Source organism: Hyaena hyaena, unplaced genomic scaffold, assembly GCF_003009895.1.
Source record: "Hyaena hyaena isolate Hyena2069 unplaced genomic scaffold, ASM300989v1 scaffold_113, whole genome shotgun sequence".
In the NCBI taxonomy this organism is placed as follows: Eukaryota; Metazoa; Chordata; class Mammalia; order Carnivora; family Hyaenidae; genus Hyaena; species Hyaena hyaena.
The window spans coordinates 1,466,245-1,483,562 of NW_024080745.1; the positions used below are offsets into that span (position 1 = coordinate 1,466,245).

General features: G+C 43.3%; 1 protein-coding gene across 1 annotated transcript in view; it reads left to right on the forward strand.

The window, feature by feature from the left end:
* The window catches only part of PLXNC1 (plexin C1), a 145,086-nt gene that overhangs the window by 74,947 nt on the left and 52,821 nt on the right, over nucleotides 1–17,318 (forward strand). Inside the window, exons 10-14 of the mRNA XM_039236627.1 lie at nucleotides 8,618–8,757; nucleotides 11,474–11,653; nucleotides 14,023–14,110; nucleotides 16,347–16,550; nucleotides 16,671–16,856. Of these exons, the coding sequence (XP_039092558.1) occupies nucleotides 8,618–8,757; nucleotides 11,474–11,653; nucleotides 14,023–14,110; nucleotides 16,347–16,550; nucleotides 16,671–16,856 (798 nt within the window). The remainder of the gene's footprint in view (nucleotides 1–8,617; nucleotides 8,758–11,473; nucleotides 11,654–14,022; nucleotides 14,111–16,346; nucleotides 16,551–16,670; nucleotides 16,857–17,318) is intronic.

The window sequence follows — 17,318 nt, forward strand, 5'->3', positions numbered from 1 at the left end:
AAACCATTGCCAAATCCATCGTCATAAAGCTTTTCTCCCATATTTTCTTCTAAGTATTTTATAGGTTTTTTTTTAATGTTTTAATTGTTATTCATTTTTTTGAGTGAGAGAGAGAGAGAGAGAGAGAGAGAAACAGAGCAAGAGTGGGGGAGGGGCAGAGAGAGAGGCAGACACAGAATCCAAAGCAGGCTCCAGGCTCTGAGCTGTCAGCATAGAGCCTGACATGGGGCTTGAACTCACAAGCTGTGAGATCATGACCTGAGCAGAAGTCTGATGCTCAGCCGACTAAGCCACCCGGGCGCCCCATAGGTTTTTTTTTTTTGTTTTTTTTTTTAAATGTTGTTTATTTTGAGAAAGAGAGAGCAGGGGAGGGGCAGAGGCAGAAGGAGAGAGAATCTGAAGCAGACTCCATGCCCAGCACAGAGTCCAGTGTGGGGACTGATCCCGCCAACCAGGAGATCACAATCTGAGCCGAAACCCAGAGTTGGACAATCAACGGACTGAGCCCTGAGGTATCCCAAGATTTACATAGTTTTAATTCTTACATTTAGGTGTTTGATCCATTTTGAGTTAATTTTCATATAGGGCATGAGGTAAGGATCCAACTGCATTCTTTCCCATGTGCATATCCAGTTCTCCCAACACCATCTGTTGAAAGGATTGTCCTTTTCCTATTTAATGACCTTCTCTCCCTTATCAAAAACCATTTGGCCAGATATGCAAGGGTTTCCTTCTGGGCTATCTGTTCTGTTCCAGTCTTCTGTAGGTCTGTCTTTACACCCATGTCACACTGTTTTGATTCCTGTAGCTTTGTAATAAGTTTTGAAACCAGAAAGTGTTAGTCTTCCAACTTTTCTTTTTTATGACTCTCTGGGAAAAAGTTAAACTTTTTATTTTGAGATAATTGTAGATTCACATGTACTTGTAAGAAAATAACACAGAGAGACCTTCCATATCTTTTACCCAGTCTCCCCCAGTAGTAACATCTTGCAAAACCCATAACACAGTATCATAATCAGGATACTGACAGTGACAATAGTCAAGGGGCAGAATAGCTCTGTCACCACACCCCCTTCCCTCCTCCCTCCCACTTCCCATTTCTGACCCCTGGCATCTACTAATCTATTCTCCACTTCTATAATTGTACCATTTCAAAGAGTCTATTTAAATGGAATCATCCAGATGTGCCCTTTTGGGATTGGCCTTTTTAACTCGACATAATTCTCTGGAAATTCATCTAAGTTCTTTTATGGATCAATAGTGTGTTCCCTTTTATCGCTGAGTGGTGGTCTAGGCAATGACTTTTAAAATTTCTTTTATGTTAAAAAAAAAAAAAAACCAAGTCACTGCATCCTGGTTTCCTGCATTGTGTCTCCCTGTTCCTTTTGACCTTTGACACCATGTGGTTAGAAGAACTGGCTGAAAATAACCAAAAGCCCCGGCCTGTTTTTAGTGCTGCTGTGTGAATGACCCTTCTTACTTTGGAGCAAGGTATTTTGTTGATCCTGGAATGTTTTTAATATGTGGCTTAGAACAGAGTCTTCTCGATTTTGGATCGTAGGGAATGGAGTAGTATTGGTCGCAGGAAGGGTTTCTCACGCTCCGGCGTACACCACTCTCTTTCATCATCATGTGGATGTGTAAATCTGCGTTTCCTGCCCGGGTCTTGTGTTGGCCTCGAATGAAGTGCTGAACACTTTTCCTGGCAGAGGAGCCACGGGGAGCTTTCCCTCAGTGCGTCTCCCCACATCACCTGTGTATCGAGTGCTTCCCATTGGCCAGGCACTGGAGACAGCAGATGTGGATGGTACAGACACGGCCTTGGGCTTCACGATGCCGAGCTGGGGTTAGCTCTTCCTGCAGGTGTGTACTGAGCACCCAGTAGAAGCCATTATATTGAGCTTCATGGATACCATGAGGGGGACACAGATGAATCAAACCATGTGTTGCTGTCAATCTCAAGAATCTTCTACATAAGTACACACGTAAGAATAGAAGATTAAAAAAAAACTAACATAGGGGAAGTACCAGAAAGTACACAAACCCAGAGAGCCTCTGTGCCTGCGGACTTGTCTTAGTCATTCCTGTTTATTTAAGCCCAGTGCCTGGCAGCTAAAAGCACTTAATCAGCGTGGTTGGTTAGGGCTTTGATTGATGGATGGATTGATAGACAGAGATGGCATTTCAGCCAGCCGTTGAGGGATGAGACACATGAAGACAGAGGAGTGGGTATTCTAAAGCAGAGGGGCCAGCATAGACAGAAGCATGTGCGTCACCAGAAAATTCCAGGGCATCTAGGATAGGAGACCCCCCAAGTAATTGAATTGCCTGGAACAGAAGGATGCAGGAAGCTGTGGGACCCAAGGCCTAAACAACCCCGTGGCCTGCCTCTCTGGGGCCTTCCATGCCAGGCCCAGGAGTTTTGGGTTTGTTCTTCAGCAGCAATAGGATGCTACTCAAGACGTTTGTCTTTTAGTGTACGCATTTGCTCATCCCAGGACACAGTACGTAGGACACGGGGCTCCCGGTGCAATTGCGGTTTGGGCCCGTTGCCCTCACAGTTCCACGACTGTATCCCCAGTCTCTTTACCCGGTCTACACACGTGTGCTGTCATTTAGCGGGAGAGGCTGCATTAAGGAAAGGGTTAAGGAAAGGCACCACCAAAAGAGGGAAATGAACTCAAAACCCTATGCTTGCTCTTCAGATGAGAAGTATATTCAGCTCTGAAGGCCAGTCTCTCTCAGACGGTTGGCCCAGTCGCTGGGCGCTCACCTCTTTTCCTTCCTTTTCTTTAACAGTCTTCTATCTGGAGCCTCCACCTGCTGAGGGAAGAGGTGGCTGGTCTCTGCTTCCTGTTCTCAAAGAAAGGCTATGAAGCTCGATGATACAGTTTGGTTGTAATATTTGTTATTCCTTGCAGTGTGCTTATCTCTCTCGAGTGGAAATACACCCTACGAAGCCCTGTCTCATGCTCTCTGGGGATTTACGTTCACGTGGTTCTTTATTTTTCTTCCTCACGCCATCTGAATGTGCGTTTTAATTTCTCACAGGCAATCCACATTGACTCTTTCAGAGACCTTGCCTCTAAAAGTGAAATTAAGTTTAATACAGACCTTGTTGAGTAGTTTCTATGGGCATAGCGTGTGCTAGGTGCTATGGGATTCACTTGCAATTGTTCATGTACCCGTGCATTTAAAATGTGTTTATTGAGGGGCCCCTGGGTGGCTCAGTCAGTTAAGCAACTGACTCCGGCTCAGGTCATGATCTCACAGTTCGTGGGTTCGAGCCCTGTGTTAGGCTCTGTGCTGACAGCTCAGGGCCTGGAGCCTGCATCAGATTCTGTGCCTCCCTCTCTCTCTTTCCCTCCCCTGCTCGAGCTCTGTCTCTCTTAAAAATAAATAAAACATGGACAATTTTTAAAATAAAATATGTTTACTGAGCACCTACTGTGTGCGTCTAGACAGGTGATCACAGTGTGTGTCCTCATGGAGCTCATGCTATAGAACTTTTAATATTTTGGAGGGAGTGAAATTCATTTTCATGAAGCAGTTGAGTGTGTACAACAGAAGAAGATGTAAGAAGGAATTCCAGAACGCACTACATTGAATAGTGGTGGCCCATATTTGTTGAGCCGATGCTATATCCTGGGCTCAGAATATTTGTTTATGTAAGCCTCACAATGGACCTATTTTTTTCCCCATTTTACCGATGAAGAAATGTTGGTTTGCAAGGGTGAATAGTGGTGGCCCATATTTGTTGAGCCGATGCTATATCCTGAGCTCAGAATATTTGTTTATGTAAGCCTCACAATGGACCTATTTTTTTCCCATTTTATCGATGAAGAAATGTTGGTTTGCAAGGGTAAGTATAAATAATAGGCAAGAGATTTCAACCTGGGCAGACTGTGACCCAGAGCCCCCGGTTTTAACCACTCCCTTGTATGGCTTCAATCGAATATAAGCAAGTACTAAGTGATGTAGTACTGATGAAAAGGTCAGTCTGGAAGGGAGAAAGCTAGCATTGGCTTCTCTTGGCATCAGTGGTGCAGACATGGGTGAGGCAAGAGCTCCAACCCCACGATGCAGTGTATTAGCATCGAAGCCTCCAGCAGGGAGGGGAGGTCAGGGTGTGGTCAGAGTGGAGAATTCAGACCCAGGCCAGGCTGGTATCTTCTCAAGGACTGAGAGAGCAGAAGAGGCTCAAGATGGGAAACTGAGGCCCGTAGGAGAGTGGAGCAGCAAGAACCACATGCTGAATGGAAACTCAGCCGAGGGGTGACTTGGAGTGGCTGGCTCTAATTCACAGTCGGGGGTCTCTGTGCAGGGGAGGAGCTGCCTGCCGTGGTCGTGGAGTCCCGCTCACCCAGGCCAGTTTTGGGTTGCCACACTCAGAAGGTTCAGTGGCCAAGAGTGATGCCTTTATGGAGTGGCCTTGGCAGCCCCACCTGGGGCCATGCCAGCCTCACCGCAGAGTCTCCGGGCCAGAGAAGTGAGTGAGCCTTGATCTCTCAGCACAGGACCTTCACAAGGGCCATCTCAGCTGCCATTCCAACTCTTGGTCCTTCCTGGGACCAGCTGGAGGTTCATCCCAAGTCTCCTGGGGGCTGTACTGGGGACCCCATGAAGGAGCGTTCGCCTGGGGCTGAGCAGAGCAGATGGAGGACCATGTTGTTCCATCTAGTGCTCTAATTTTTCTTTGGTGGATTGTATTTTCTTTCCATATCTCACCTCCTTTTACACTTTTCTCATCTCCGCTGCCAGTCACTGCTCTTTTCAACTTAAACATTTCATGAATACATTACTTCCATCCTTCTCAGTCATTAATAAAGATGTTAAATAATTCTGAACCAAATACTCACCCCTGTAGGGCCCTACAGGACACTTTCCTTTAATTAGTTGTGCTACCTTTCATCTCTCTAATGTCCTTTGGTTTCAGATTTCCAGCTGGTTTTGAATCCATGTGACTTTTTATCCAGTCCTGTTTGAACTAATTTCACCAGTGAAACTCTGAGAGGCGTTTTACAGAGTGTTGATTCAGGTCCAGGCCTACGGAGAGCTTTGCTGTATTCAGATTTTTAAAAAAAAAACAGATTAATAAAGTCCAATTTGGTCTTAATAAACTGAGCCTTCCTAATGCACCTCTTTTCAATATTCTTTTCAATCATAGCCAGTATTTTCTCCATTAATGTCATGGTAATTTGAATTGTGTTGACGTCAGACTTTACAAAAAAAAAAAAAGTGCTCTTACTGTCAGAAGTAATCCTCTTAGACCTTTTCAGGGAGATATTTCTTAGCGGCTGTGCTGTTTCCAATATCTTATAATGAGTTTGTTTTAAAAAAATAAAAATAATTGGGCATTCTATAATCACCGAATTAACCAGTTTCTAATGTGTTTTCATATATAACATAAGGAGTGATCTAAACTCATGAACAACCAGAGTTCACAGTATCTGATTGAATCATCTAAAATTGGACAGCCATTTAGAAAGAACTCTTATGTCTTTAAAATATAGCTGACAGGAAATAGACTATTCTGAGGCTAATTGCTGGACAACACAGGTTGTGAAGGTTGCTGTCAAAGGTATTTTGATTTGACACACGCAAATCCTTGGACCTAAGAGGAGGGCAGGATCTCACTGTGAGGCTTTAAGAAAGCGTCTTTGTGTATCAAACTAGAGTATGTTTTTAAATTAACCCCTTCTGTGTGTCAGCTCCGGGGCCCACTGCTTCATACCGGGCTGTGAAGTTAACTCTTGATTAAAATATAAAATAGATCTAAAAGAAGTGTGTGAAACATTTGTCGGGAGATCATTCTTTGCCTTCTGTCTGTATAGGATTTTTAAAAACCTTTATTAGTAAAAATAGAAAATGTTCTATTTCTAAGAATTGTTGCAGCCATACAGCATTGCCGTATAGTTACTCTATCTTTTTCTTTTTTCCCTTGGATACCTGCACAGTTTATTTGATGAGGTCTTCTTGGTGGCTCTTTAACTCACTTATTAACATTAAGAGAGGTTCTCCAAGCAAACAAAGGACAACTAATCTGACCCTCTTTGCAAATAGACTAGAAGCATCTGCTTTCAAGAGATAGACCAGGGCTGGATTTCATCCTAGACAGCCAGTGGAAACTTCTCTAAACAATAAGGTTTAAACATAAAATCCTTTTGAAGTAGCAGGGCCATCTCTGCTCAGGGAGAAATAAAAAATTAATAAGGCGTCATGGTGGGTCTTCTGATGGTGTTTACAGAACCATTTAAGGGGCAAAGTATAACCCCCTGGAAGTATTTTTTACATGAGTTATAAGGCTCTTTTTATCCTCTCCTGAGAGTAGAGAAGTAGCATTGACTTGGGGTGTTCGAACATCTTGCTTGAGCAGATATCACAGTGTAAACACAAGAATCCGAAGGGCTGTCCAGAAAGAAATGTAGGGCTCACGCTGACTTGGATGTGTCTGTGAGTCTTCTTTGGGATTTGCATAAAACAAAAACAAAACGCAGGGTCTCTTGCCTCCTTAAGAAGACAGTGGACTTGAACTGTGCAAGGGTTGGCACATTTTTTTTCTACAAAGAGCCAGAAGGTGAATGCTTTAGGCTTTGGGAGCCCCACGCTCTCGGCCACAACTATTCTGCCCCTGTAGTGCGAAAGCAGCCACAGGCAGTACGTAAATGAACAGGCGTGGCTGTGTTCCAGAAAACCTTTCTTTGTGGACACTAACATCGGAATTCATGTATTCTCACATGTCATGGAACATTATTACTTTTTTGACATTTTTTTCATGGGCCACACAAAGGCAGACAATGAACTGGATTTGGCTTGCTACAGGCAAACCCAGTAGTTTGCCGACTTCTGATCTGGTGCACACGTAGATCATGTGTCCCCCACAACACCTACTTATTCTAGGGACCCTGTACGTGCTCAATAAATACTTGTTCACTTAGCTGTCACCATGTCAGAGAGAAGAGTAAGCCTTTTGCTATATAGCACACACTTGACATTTGCAAGGGATTTATCTTCAAGTCTTTGCTAATCCCCCCATTCCAAGCACCACTCTTACAGATAATTTCCCCCATAAAAGGCAGTCAAGTATAACAGAATAATTAAAGTGACCCTTTCAGACCCTTCATGATTCTATAAATATGGGGCTAAAGTCCTCTACTAAGTGATTAAAATAAATTCTGCCACTGAAATCAATTCTCTGTCACATTACATCATTACTGTGATGACATTAACGATGAATTTACCTCAATCTACAGAACCAATCCATAGTGATAATGAGCGATGGTGACCGCTCTACCATATAGCCCCTGTGTTTGCCGAGGAGCAGAATAAAACCTCCCTCTCAGCAGAATGGGCAGCCCAAACAGCCCGGCAAGTCCATCGTGATGAGCCTTACACATATAAAGGAGCAGAGAATATTAGGCTGCTTTAAGAAGCAGGTGGTAGACAGGCATTGGGCAGGACTGATTATCTCCCAGTGCCATAAGTGGCTTCCTCCTAGATTTTATCCCCCATGGGGATACATTTGGCATCTGTGGCTTAGCCAGATTTCACATGATTATGTGTCTCTGGACCTGGGGGTTGTTTTCAGATGTCAAGAGTGTGAGTATGAAATGCTCTCGTGCTAAAGATCTGCTGTATTTTATATTGGCCAGAGTCCAAATTTTCTGTCCTGTTTTAGTCATCATATTGTAGAAGAATACAGACGTGCTGGGGGTGGTCTACACAGAGAACAACAGAATGATCAAAATGAGAGACGGTAATATCTGTAGAAGAAAAGGGAAAGAAATCAGGATTGTCTTGTCTTTAAAAGGGAAAGTGATTCCTGCCATCAAACAAAGCCCCCCCACCCCCATCTTTTTAAGGAGAATTTGAGTAGGCCTTGCAAATAAAGAAGTGAAGTGCAAAGGCCTACATGATATGGGGCCTCAGGGAGCGGGTTGTCGCAAGGGAAATTTTCTCAATAAAGAAAGGCCTGATAAAGTTTGTAATGGGTGCTATGGAGAAGCAACTGTTGACCACAGTGGTTTGGCATCTAGCTCCTTGGCATTAGGTGACTGAACAGGTTGATTTCTGGAGGCTTCCCCTGCAGTATACCCCTTGATTCAAATAGCCTAACTGAAAAAACAAACAAAAACAAAACAAAACAAAAAAACCCAAAACAGAAAATAGACACTGCTTTCTTGGGAATTAAATTTACCCAGAATGACATTTCTTCCAGCTTCATGATGACTCTTGTTGGCCTATCATCAGTGGACTCCTTGTCTTTTTCTTCATTTTGTTATATTCTGAGCCTCCAGAGGCTGTAAGGCAGTGAGCATTTCTGAGAAGCCAGTGAGATCTCACTCTTCAGACAGAATGTCAGACTCTTCAACTGTATTTTCAACTGTCTTGTGAGACAAAGACTAATTGGTTTGACCTCATGCTGTCGCATGTTGAGAGACATGAATCTTCAGCACTCTTCCTTGAATTCATTGATTTCATTAAACACTGTCTGCTTGTGTTTGCAAAATGTCGTAATTTCCCAGTGATTTCTTCCGACTGCAGCGCGTAAACAGATTTTTTGGAACAATGCCATTTCTTAGCTTTGATCTTGTGTGTTAATCTTTATTTCCAACAGGTCTTCTACATTAAGTCCATTGAACCACAGAAGATATCGACTTTAGGGAAAAGTAACGTGATCGTCACAGGAGCAAACTTTACTCAAGCATCCAACATTACAATGATCCTGAAAGGAACCAGTACTTGTGATAAGGATGTGTGAGTTGAAATAATAGTAATTTATCCTTGATAATATAGTAAAAAGCTATAGCCCAGGCCAAAAGAATATCATTGCGATTATAATCTTTTCAAAGGATTTCCATGTGCCAAAGTGGGCGGTTCATCCCCTACATATTAGATATAACATAATTTTAATAAGTAGAATAATTTAAACACCACGTTGGAAGTTAATTGTGAGAAATCTTTCCCCTCTAAGCCCGCAAAGCCTCAGGACCTGCTAATTTCAGGATGTTGCCTCTTTGAAGTCTTGATTCATTTCCATTAACAAAATCAAGTATTTTGAGTAACAGACATCATCTTGAAGCTGATCCACTTAGAAAAATAGTTGCATACTTAGGAATTTGATGGAAAAATATGACAGCTCTTCCAATGTATTACACAAAGTTGTTTTCATTCTTTGTACCCTTCTCTTTATTGGATTGGTTTCAGGCTCAACTAATAACTAAATGGAACATATATTAGTAGTTTAAAAAAAAAAAAAAGACCAAACACCCCAACACAGATATCTCGTCAGTGTACATTTGACCATCCTTATTTCTCTGACTTCTTTTCCCCTAACTTACCCTCTAGTGAAACTTGGAGAAAGAACAAAAATTTTCCATATGTCCCTGAAATCCTTGTGCACATGTTACCCCCAAAAGAGATGTAATAATAATAACACAACAGATCATCTGAGTTTTCTGCTTGTTAGCTTTTATAAGTTTGGGTTGATTTGAAGGTAGAAGACATTGCAGTTTCTATGAAGTATAATAGTGGGCTTGTTCTCATCATGGGAATGCATCGAAGACAATCTGCTGAAGCGTGGTGTTTTGGTTTTTAACTACTAAAACAGATTTGTACAGCATTTTAATCTGCCACACTTATTTACTGAATTTTCTGTTTTAATTCATTTGCTGCATGTAACTGCCACCCTCTTCCCCTCCTAACAGTAAGTTTAGGATGTCTGTCATCTTGATGGAGAAAGCTGTTCATTGGTAGCTCACCAATGAACACTCTGTTTTGCTATTTACCAGAATTATCAAACGCACATTAGCGGCTGTATCTGTGCAGCGTAGGCATTTTGGTGCCATTGATCCTGGCTAAATACCTTCCTGTGAAAATCTTTCATTTTGTGTCGAAATCTGTGAAGTTAGACACCTGTGTGTTCACTGAAAGACAATCACCTTCCCTGGCAAATAAGTCGGTTTTCAGAGCATTACCCTATTTTTGACTCTTTATGCTCTCATTTCAATTCCGAATGTGTCTTGAGATACTGCAGTTATTAAATTAAATGATTCAGAGACCTTTCTGCATGTAGCATTTCGGTAACCACATCAGAGTGGTGAACCCAAGTTCACAAGCAGTAAACATAATACCCAGTTAATCCTATATCTGAGTTCATGCCATAATCCCACACTCCTTTAATATGGTATTTTTCAAATACCTAATTATTCTGAAGGGGAAAATACAAGAATAATAGTGGAATGACCCACATTTCCACCTCTCTCCCTCCAAAATTAATAAACAAGTTTGAATTTTAATGATTAGCCATTTTATGATGATAAAGCTCCATTTCTGGAGCTTTGCTCTGATTATAAAGCTTAGGATGTAAATCTGACATAGTGTAAATGCTCACTGACTCAGATGCTTTTTGAATCTGCCTTATGTTAGGATCTGTTATTACTCCTTAAAGGAGATGTGCATTAACGTTAATAATCATGCACATCCCCTTTAAGTAGTAACAGTAGATTCACGTGTAGCATAATTATGCTGAGAATTATTCAGCACAACCCAGTCTTAGTGATCTTTTGCTTTAGAGGGTGATTGTAGACATGATGTACTGAGGGAAATGCAGGTGACAGAGGGAATGTTGGAGAAGGCTTTGCTTTGACTCCTGAGGGGCATCGAGAGCATGCCCTGTGGATGTCGGGAGCCCCCAGGGTAGTCCAAACTAATTTCCTTTCTGGACCTCCTTGGGAGACAGCTTGACTCTGATGCTGATTGACCTTGAGACCCCTGGGCTCTGTGCCTGGACGTTGGTCATGGGCACTCTGTTCTTGGAATGATAGGATCCCCATCTCTTCCTGGAGTGGGATTCTACCCATCTGGAACTTCTTACGCTTACCTGGAACTTCTTTTTACTTAAGCTTTTCATTGTGGAAATTTCCAAGCATACTCAAGAGACAAGAGTGCAGTGAACCTCTCTGTACCACTCTTCTGGCTTCCAAACTTACCAGCGTCTTGCCAATCTGGATTCATTTTTGGAGGGGAGGGAAGCATGGTGGCTGGAGGTTTTAAAAGCACCTCCCAGACATCATATCCCTGGACACATGCCTGCTTCAGCGTGTGTCTCTAACAGATAAAGACAGTGCCATTCTCAGACTCAGCACCATTAACAGGAAACCCTTCGTATAATGTCCTACGCTGTCCATGTTTCACTGATAGGACTTCTTAAGGGAAATGGTTACATCTCCTTTTCCCACTTCTAAGGGAAATTTGCAAATAAAAACTCACAAATGCAAAAAGAAAGACGAACCCTGCCCCAGAGGATCCCCACAGTGGTGAGTGGCCCCTGATGAACCCATACTTACCTATGGCTGTTCTGATAGTTTGTGAACTGTTACAGTTCAGGTAAGATTCATATGCCGTCATGTCTGGTAAGCAGCTGTGCTACATGTCTGTGTCATTTAAGAGTTGTTTTTCTGCCCCTTTCTAGGATACAGGTTAGCCATGTGCTAAATGACACCCATATGAAATTCTCTCTGCCATCAAGCCGAAAAGAAATGAAGGATGTGTGTATCCAGTTCGATGGCGGGAGCTGTACATCTGTGGGACCCTTGTCGTATATCGCTCTGCCTCACTGTTCCCTCATATATCCTGCCACCACCTGGATCAGGTGCTTTCTAGATTCCTATGTTCCCTCATTGTGTTAAAAAGGGTCATATGCACAGAGATCATGGGTTTTACACAAATAAGTATAGAAATAGTTCTATCTAAATTCCTCCCACAGAATTCCCCTTAGGATTTATTCCTAGAAACCAAACATCTACCTAACCAGTAGGTTACCTCCTATTGTCACCGTGAATGCTGGGAGCTGTGGCTGCCGGGAAACTCACAGCTAAATGTTTGCTCACACTCTGGTTGTCTTCAGGTTGTGTGATCTTTCGCCTTTTAAAATGGTCATTGAATTGCAGCATCTGCTCTTAGCCTACGTTTCTGATACAAACATACTACATCTCACTCCTGCCCATGAATCTTAACATCTTTCATTTTATAATCTTTTGAGTCCACTGTTCTGAAGAATTTGAGGAAATATTGGGAGCTAGCTAAGTGAAAAGAAATGTCTACATTTCAAAGATACTCCCTAAGAGAGAGATTGACATTCCAAAATAAACTCTTCCAGATGACTCCTCTATATTAAAAATAAATAAATAAAAATAAAAACAGTCCTCTGCCTAGTTGAATTTTAAATTCACATTCAGATTTGGAATATAACTCTGAAGGTAGTTTCATAGTAAGATACTTCACTAACACAGCATGAAGCTAATTTTCAAAGTACTGTCGAGATGAAACTCCAGATGAACCTTTGTTGTTGTTTTAAGAAAGAAAAGCCACAAGAGAAAAATACTTCTAGTACAGTAGTCTTACTTAAGAGTAAGTCAGAAGTGGATGTCAGGGTTGGTTTCTTCTGAGGCCTGTTTTCTTGGCCTGTGGGTACATGATCACCTCCTTGTATCTTCACATGGTCTTCCCTCTGTGACTGTCTGTGTCCTAATCTCTTTTTGTAAGGTCACTAGTCAGATTATTGGATTAGGGCCCACCCCAGTGATCTCATTTCATCTTAATTACCTCTTGAAAGAACCTCTCTCCAATTACAGCCCCCTTCCAAGGGAGGAGGGAGTTTGGACTTCAACAGTTGTGCCCCTGACAGTGGCATTGAGAAAAATGGAAGTTTCTAAAGCAAGCCTCTAGCATCGCACTCTCTGCTCTGGGTCTAAATCTCTCCTATCAGTAAACTCGAACATTGATGTGACACTCCCCACAGGCCTTGTGTGTTATATCTGTTAGCTCAGTTCATCCTCAGCAAAGGAATAGTCCCTTTAGCAGATGAGGAAACCGAGCAAAGAGCATTCAAACAGCTTGCCTGGGCTCCCAGCAGTCTGGGTCCAGGGCGCTGTGCTCTAAACCACCAGAGTTCTGCTTTGCCATCAAATCAGAGGCTCCTTTATTATTTCTTTGACTGAAGTGTAGTCAACATACAACATTACATTAGCTTCAGATGCACAGCATTGTGATTCTGTTAGGCTTCCTAATGTCCAGCCACCTGTGATATTCCGTGCCTGTGTCTCTGAGTTACGCCTGGGCAAGAATGTGGCTCTGCACTCTGGCCAACGGCAGGCACGCTTGGCTCCATTTTCTAGTAATGACGACAGGCTGGCATGAGGCCAGCTCAACCCTTCCCCCTTGTGACTGGAAGGTTCAGGGCTTAATGTCTTCCTTCTGCCCTACATAGATTGGCCTGCCCATGCCCACCTCCTGGCCTTGTCATCCTGGGCCTGGCTGGCGAACAGTGCTGACGTTCCCCGGCTCCTGTCCCCTGGAATGACCTACATGAATGGGAGTGTGAGGGCAGCCAGAGCTGTGGACAGCTGTTTATTTCACAACTAATGACCACTTTGCTTATATGCGATTATGTGCTGAGAATATGTGAAATCATTTGGCTTGGTTTTGGAGAGACGGAACATAGCTGTTATTTATATGGTCTACCAAATGGGAATTGATAGGTTTGATGTCATTTATAATTTTACCTTGTCCGAAATGTTCCCTATCTCCCTAAATTAAGTATAATCGGTAGGTTGGAAGTTTGATTTTGAAAATTGTTAGATTGAAGGATCTTAATATAGATTAAACAGCAATCAAAACAAAATTCCGTTCAGTGAAACCTTTTCAAGGTGTAGCCGATGATCTGATTATATGTGGCAACATAATAAGACTCAAAATTCTAAAGAATTTGGGCGTTTTCCTAGAATTAGAACAAGATCTGACCTGATTTTTATATTTAGGTGTCTTTAACATTATGCATTTGTGGTCAGTATCATTAAAAGACGTCTATAATTGTCCTGCATTTGAAATTAAAATGTGTTGCTTGGCTCCAAACATAACCGAGTTTAATAATAAGTGTGAACAAAATGATAGCTTCGTTCACAAACACCAAATGCCTGTATGTTTACTATGAAACTCTTCTTGTTGCTTTTTCCTTTGCAGTGGTGGTCAAAACATAACCATCCTGGGCAGAAATTTTGATGTAATTGACAACTTAATCATTTCACACGAGTTAAAAGGAAACATAAATGTAAGTCTTGAGCTACCTTGTAATAATAGTGATTTTCAAGGATGATTTTGTTTTCATCACACTAACATCTATTGGGGAGTACCTTTTATTTCTGTGCCTTTGTGACAGTACAAGCTTTTACCTGTTGGAGGGTGTACACCAGCTGGGCCATAATGGAAATAATACCCTCTCCTGGTGGTTGAGTGTTTCCAATTGGGACACAGAGGAGAGAGGGATGAGGTTGGTATGACGGGGCCTTCACTTCCTCCACGTGGGGCTTTTGTGGAGGCACTTGAACGAGACCATGCATGTGACTGTGTATGAACGTGCCTTGTGAGAGGGGAAGAGGAGCTGTCTAGAAGAACAGCATTTTTGTGCAGACGTGGTGGTGATGTTCCCACTGGGAAAGCTGTGCCCGGCGGGAGTCCCGGAAAGCCTGTCACATACTTCCGCTCCTGCCATTGTCTGATTTGGGAGCCATTGTCTGATGCAGTCCCTTTCCTTCTGACCTCGCCTCCTCTGACCTTGCATTTCCCCACACCGGCTCTTGTCCAATTCTTACACGGACATACGTCCCGCACAGGCCTCGTCACACAGAATGATGGATTTTAGATATAGGTGGGGGCCTCGGAGTGTACTTCTAGTTTACTTCTCAGATGCCCTCCCCGCTCTCTCTTCCCCTTTCTCTCCTTCCTTAATGAGACATGTGAAGGTAGCAGACCACCTGCCCAGGGCCACAGACCTGGCCCTGCTTGGGCCCAGGTACAGAGGACCTTCCCAAGTGCTCCTTAGGTCCCTGTCACACACGCAGTCACGTCCTGACATACCCAGAGCCAGTGCTGGGCCTTGCCTCCTATCTGATTCCGGGCCACATCTCCACGATGTGGACACACACCATTTTTTGTTTCATAATATTGCCAGAAATGCGAACGGCAGATCCAGGGCTGGAGTTTGGAGAGGGGTTTGAGGGAAAGGAGGTTTCGTTTGTGCAAGTCTCAGCCCTTTGCATCGGATTTTCCCACCTGTGGCTTCATCCTCCCCTCTCTTTTCAACTGCAATATTAGAAAGTAAATACAAAACAGGAAAACTTGTCACCTAGCAAAATTTTTTTTCACAAGTTTTATTGCCCCCTTTTTTTAAGATTTTATTTTTAAGTCATCTCTACACCTTACATGGGGTCAAACTCACAACCCTGAGATCAAGAGTTGCGTAATTCGTGGACTGAGCCAGCCAGGCAGCCCTTATTGCTCTTCCTTATTTTTAAAAAATGTTTACGTATTTATTTTGAGAGAGAGAGAGAGTGCAAGCTGGGGGAGGAGTGGAAAGAGAGGGAGACAGAGAATCCCAAGCAGGCTCTGCACTGTCAGCACAGAGCCTGACACGGGGCTTGAACCCATGACCTGAGAGATCATGACCTGAGCCAAAATCAAGAGTCAGACGCTCAACTGACTGAACCACCCAGGCGCCCCATATTATTGCCCTTCTTTAAAACCTTGATCAATCTCTTTTCCAGCGACTTTCTCGGCCCGTCTCTCTGTACACCTAAAAATGACAGTACTTATGTTTTTTATAAATAAACCTGTGAAGCGGGCCACACTCTCTGCGTTGTTTCCAGTCTTCATGCTCTGCATTTTCACGGGGGCCACGTTGTTCCTTTTGCTTTTGTTTTCTTCTACTACTTGTTAGACCTGCAGAGCCTTTTCTTCCTTGTGGCCAGTGATTTCTGCTAAGTGCCGCGGAAGGTTCTTCCACCTGAAGGGATGCAGCCAGTGTATACACAGCCTCGCTGGAGGACAGTCCCCTCCCTGCCTGCATTGCCCAAGCTGCCTTGAGGGCTTGTGGGGCACACCGGCCCTTTGGTGCAAAGTCTTCCTCTTTCTCTAGCCTACTTCTTCCTGTGCACCCTTTTTTCCATTGCATAACCTCCTGGCTGCTTTCATTATCACTAATAATGCCCACAGTGACAGGAGCTAGCATTCGTTGAGTGCCTACTGTGTGCCAGGCACTATTCTAAGCATGTTTGCACGTGTAATCTCCTTTAATTTAGCCCCCATTTAGTTTAACAGGCCCTCATCTCATTTAATTGGATTTTGGCTTCATTCAGCCCGGTGAGGGGGAGGTGGTATCACTGTCCCCATTTTGTAGATGAGAAATTGGAAGCACCAACAAATTCAGTTGTCCGGGTCACCTCACTCCTAAATCCCAGAGCTAGGACTCAGTGATAAAGTTGTTAAAGCGCTCTTTTCTCCTCCATCAGGTCTCAGAAAATTGTAGGGCGACTTCCTGCTGGTTTTTAGCCCCCAGCTTCAAGGGTTCAAAACCACGGGCCAACGTCACCGTGAAGTTGAGAGTCCAGGAGACCTACCTGGACTGTGGAAGCTTACAGTATCTTGAGGACCCCAGGTTCACAGGGTGTCGGGTTGAACCCGAGGGAGACACAGAATTGGAAGTGAAAATTCAAGTATGTTTCTCACTTATCTTGGTCGGGATGTGCCCTCCCCCTCACAACTGGCAAGGTGTGCTCGTGCTGTGGGTTCCCTGGTGCGCCCTAATTTCTCCATCTCCTCTGTGTTCTTCACAGAAAGAAAATGATGACTTCAACATCTCCAAGACAGACATTGAAATCACCCTCTTCCATGGGGAAAATAAGCAATTAAATTGCAGTTTTGAAAATATTACTAGAAATCAAGATCTCACCATCATCCTTTGCAAAATTAAAGGCATCACGAACTCAAACAGCATTGACACCTCTTCCAAGAAAGTCCGTGTGAGTCACCTGCCAGCCCTACCTGTTGGTTTTACCTCATTTGGGGCAGTTCCTCGGCTAAACAGAAGCCCGAGTGGAATGTGTCGTGGATCTTTAGATCTTCACTTTAAATAGCAGATAAACAAAGCTTGTACTGCAAGCGCAAGCATAATTCCTACAAAATAGCTGGCAGAAACCATCCATGTGCCTATTCGAATGTCAAAGCATTGAACACACCATTGTCTACAATACTAATGAGTCTTGATAGCTTTTGTTCTAGCCATACATTTGGACTGTAGCATCTGCAGGCAGAATCTCTAGACCACTGACGAATGAGCTGTCATTCTTTCCCCAAATGTGGAGGTGACATGTCTTAGCAGATTCCGAGCACACTCAGAGCAGCATTAGATGCTGATGAAGATCAGATAATCTATGCGCCGTGGGCCGCCTCCTCCACCACAAAGGCATACTTGCTGCAATTTA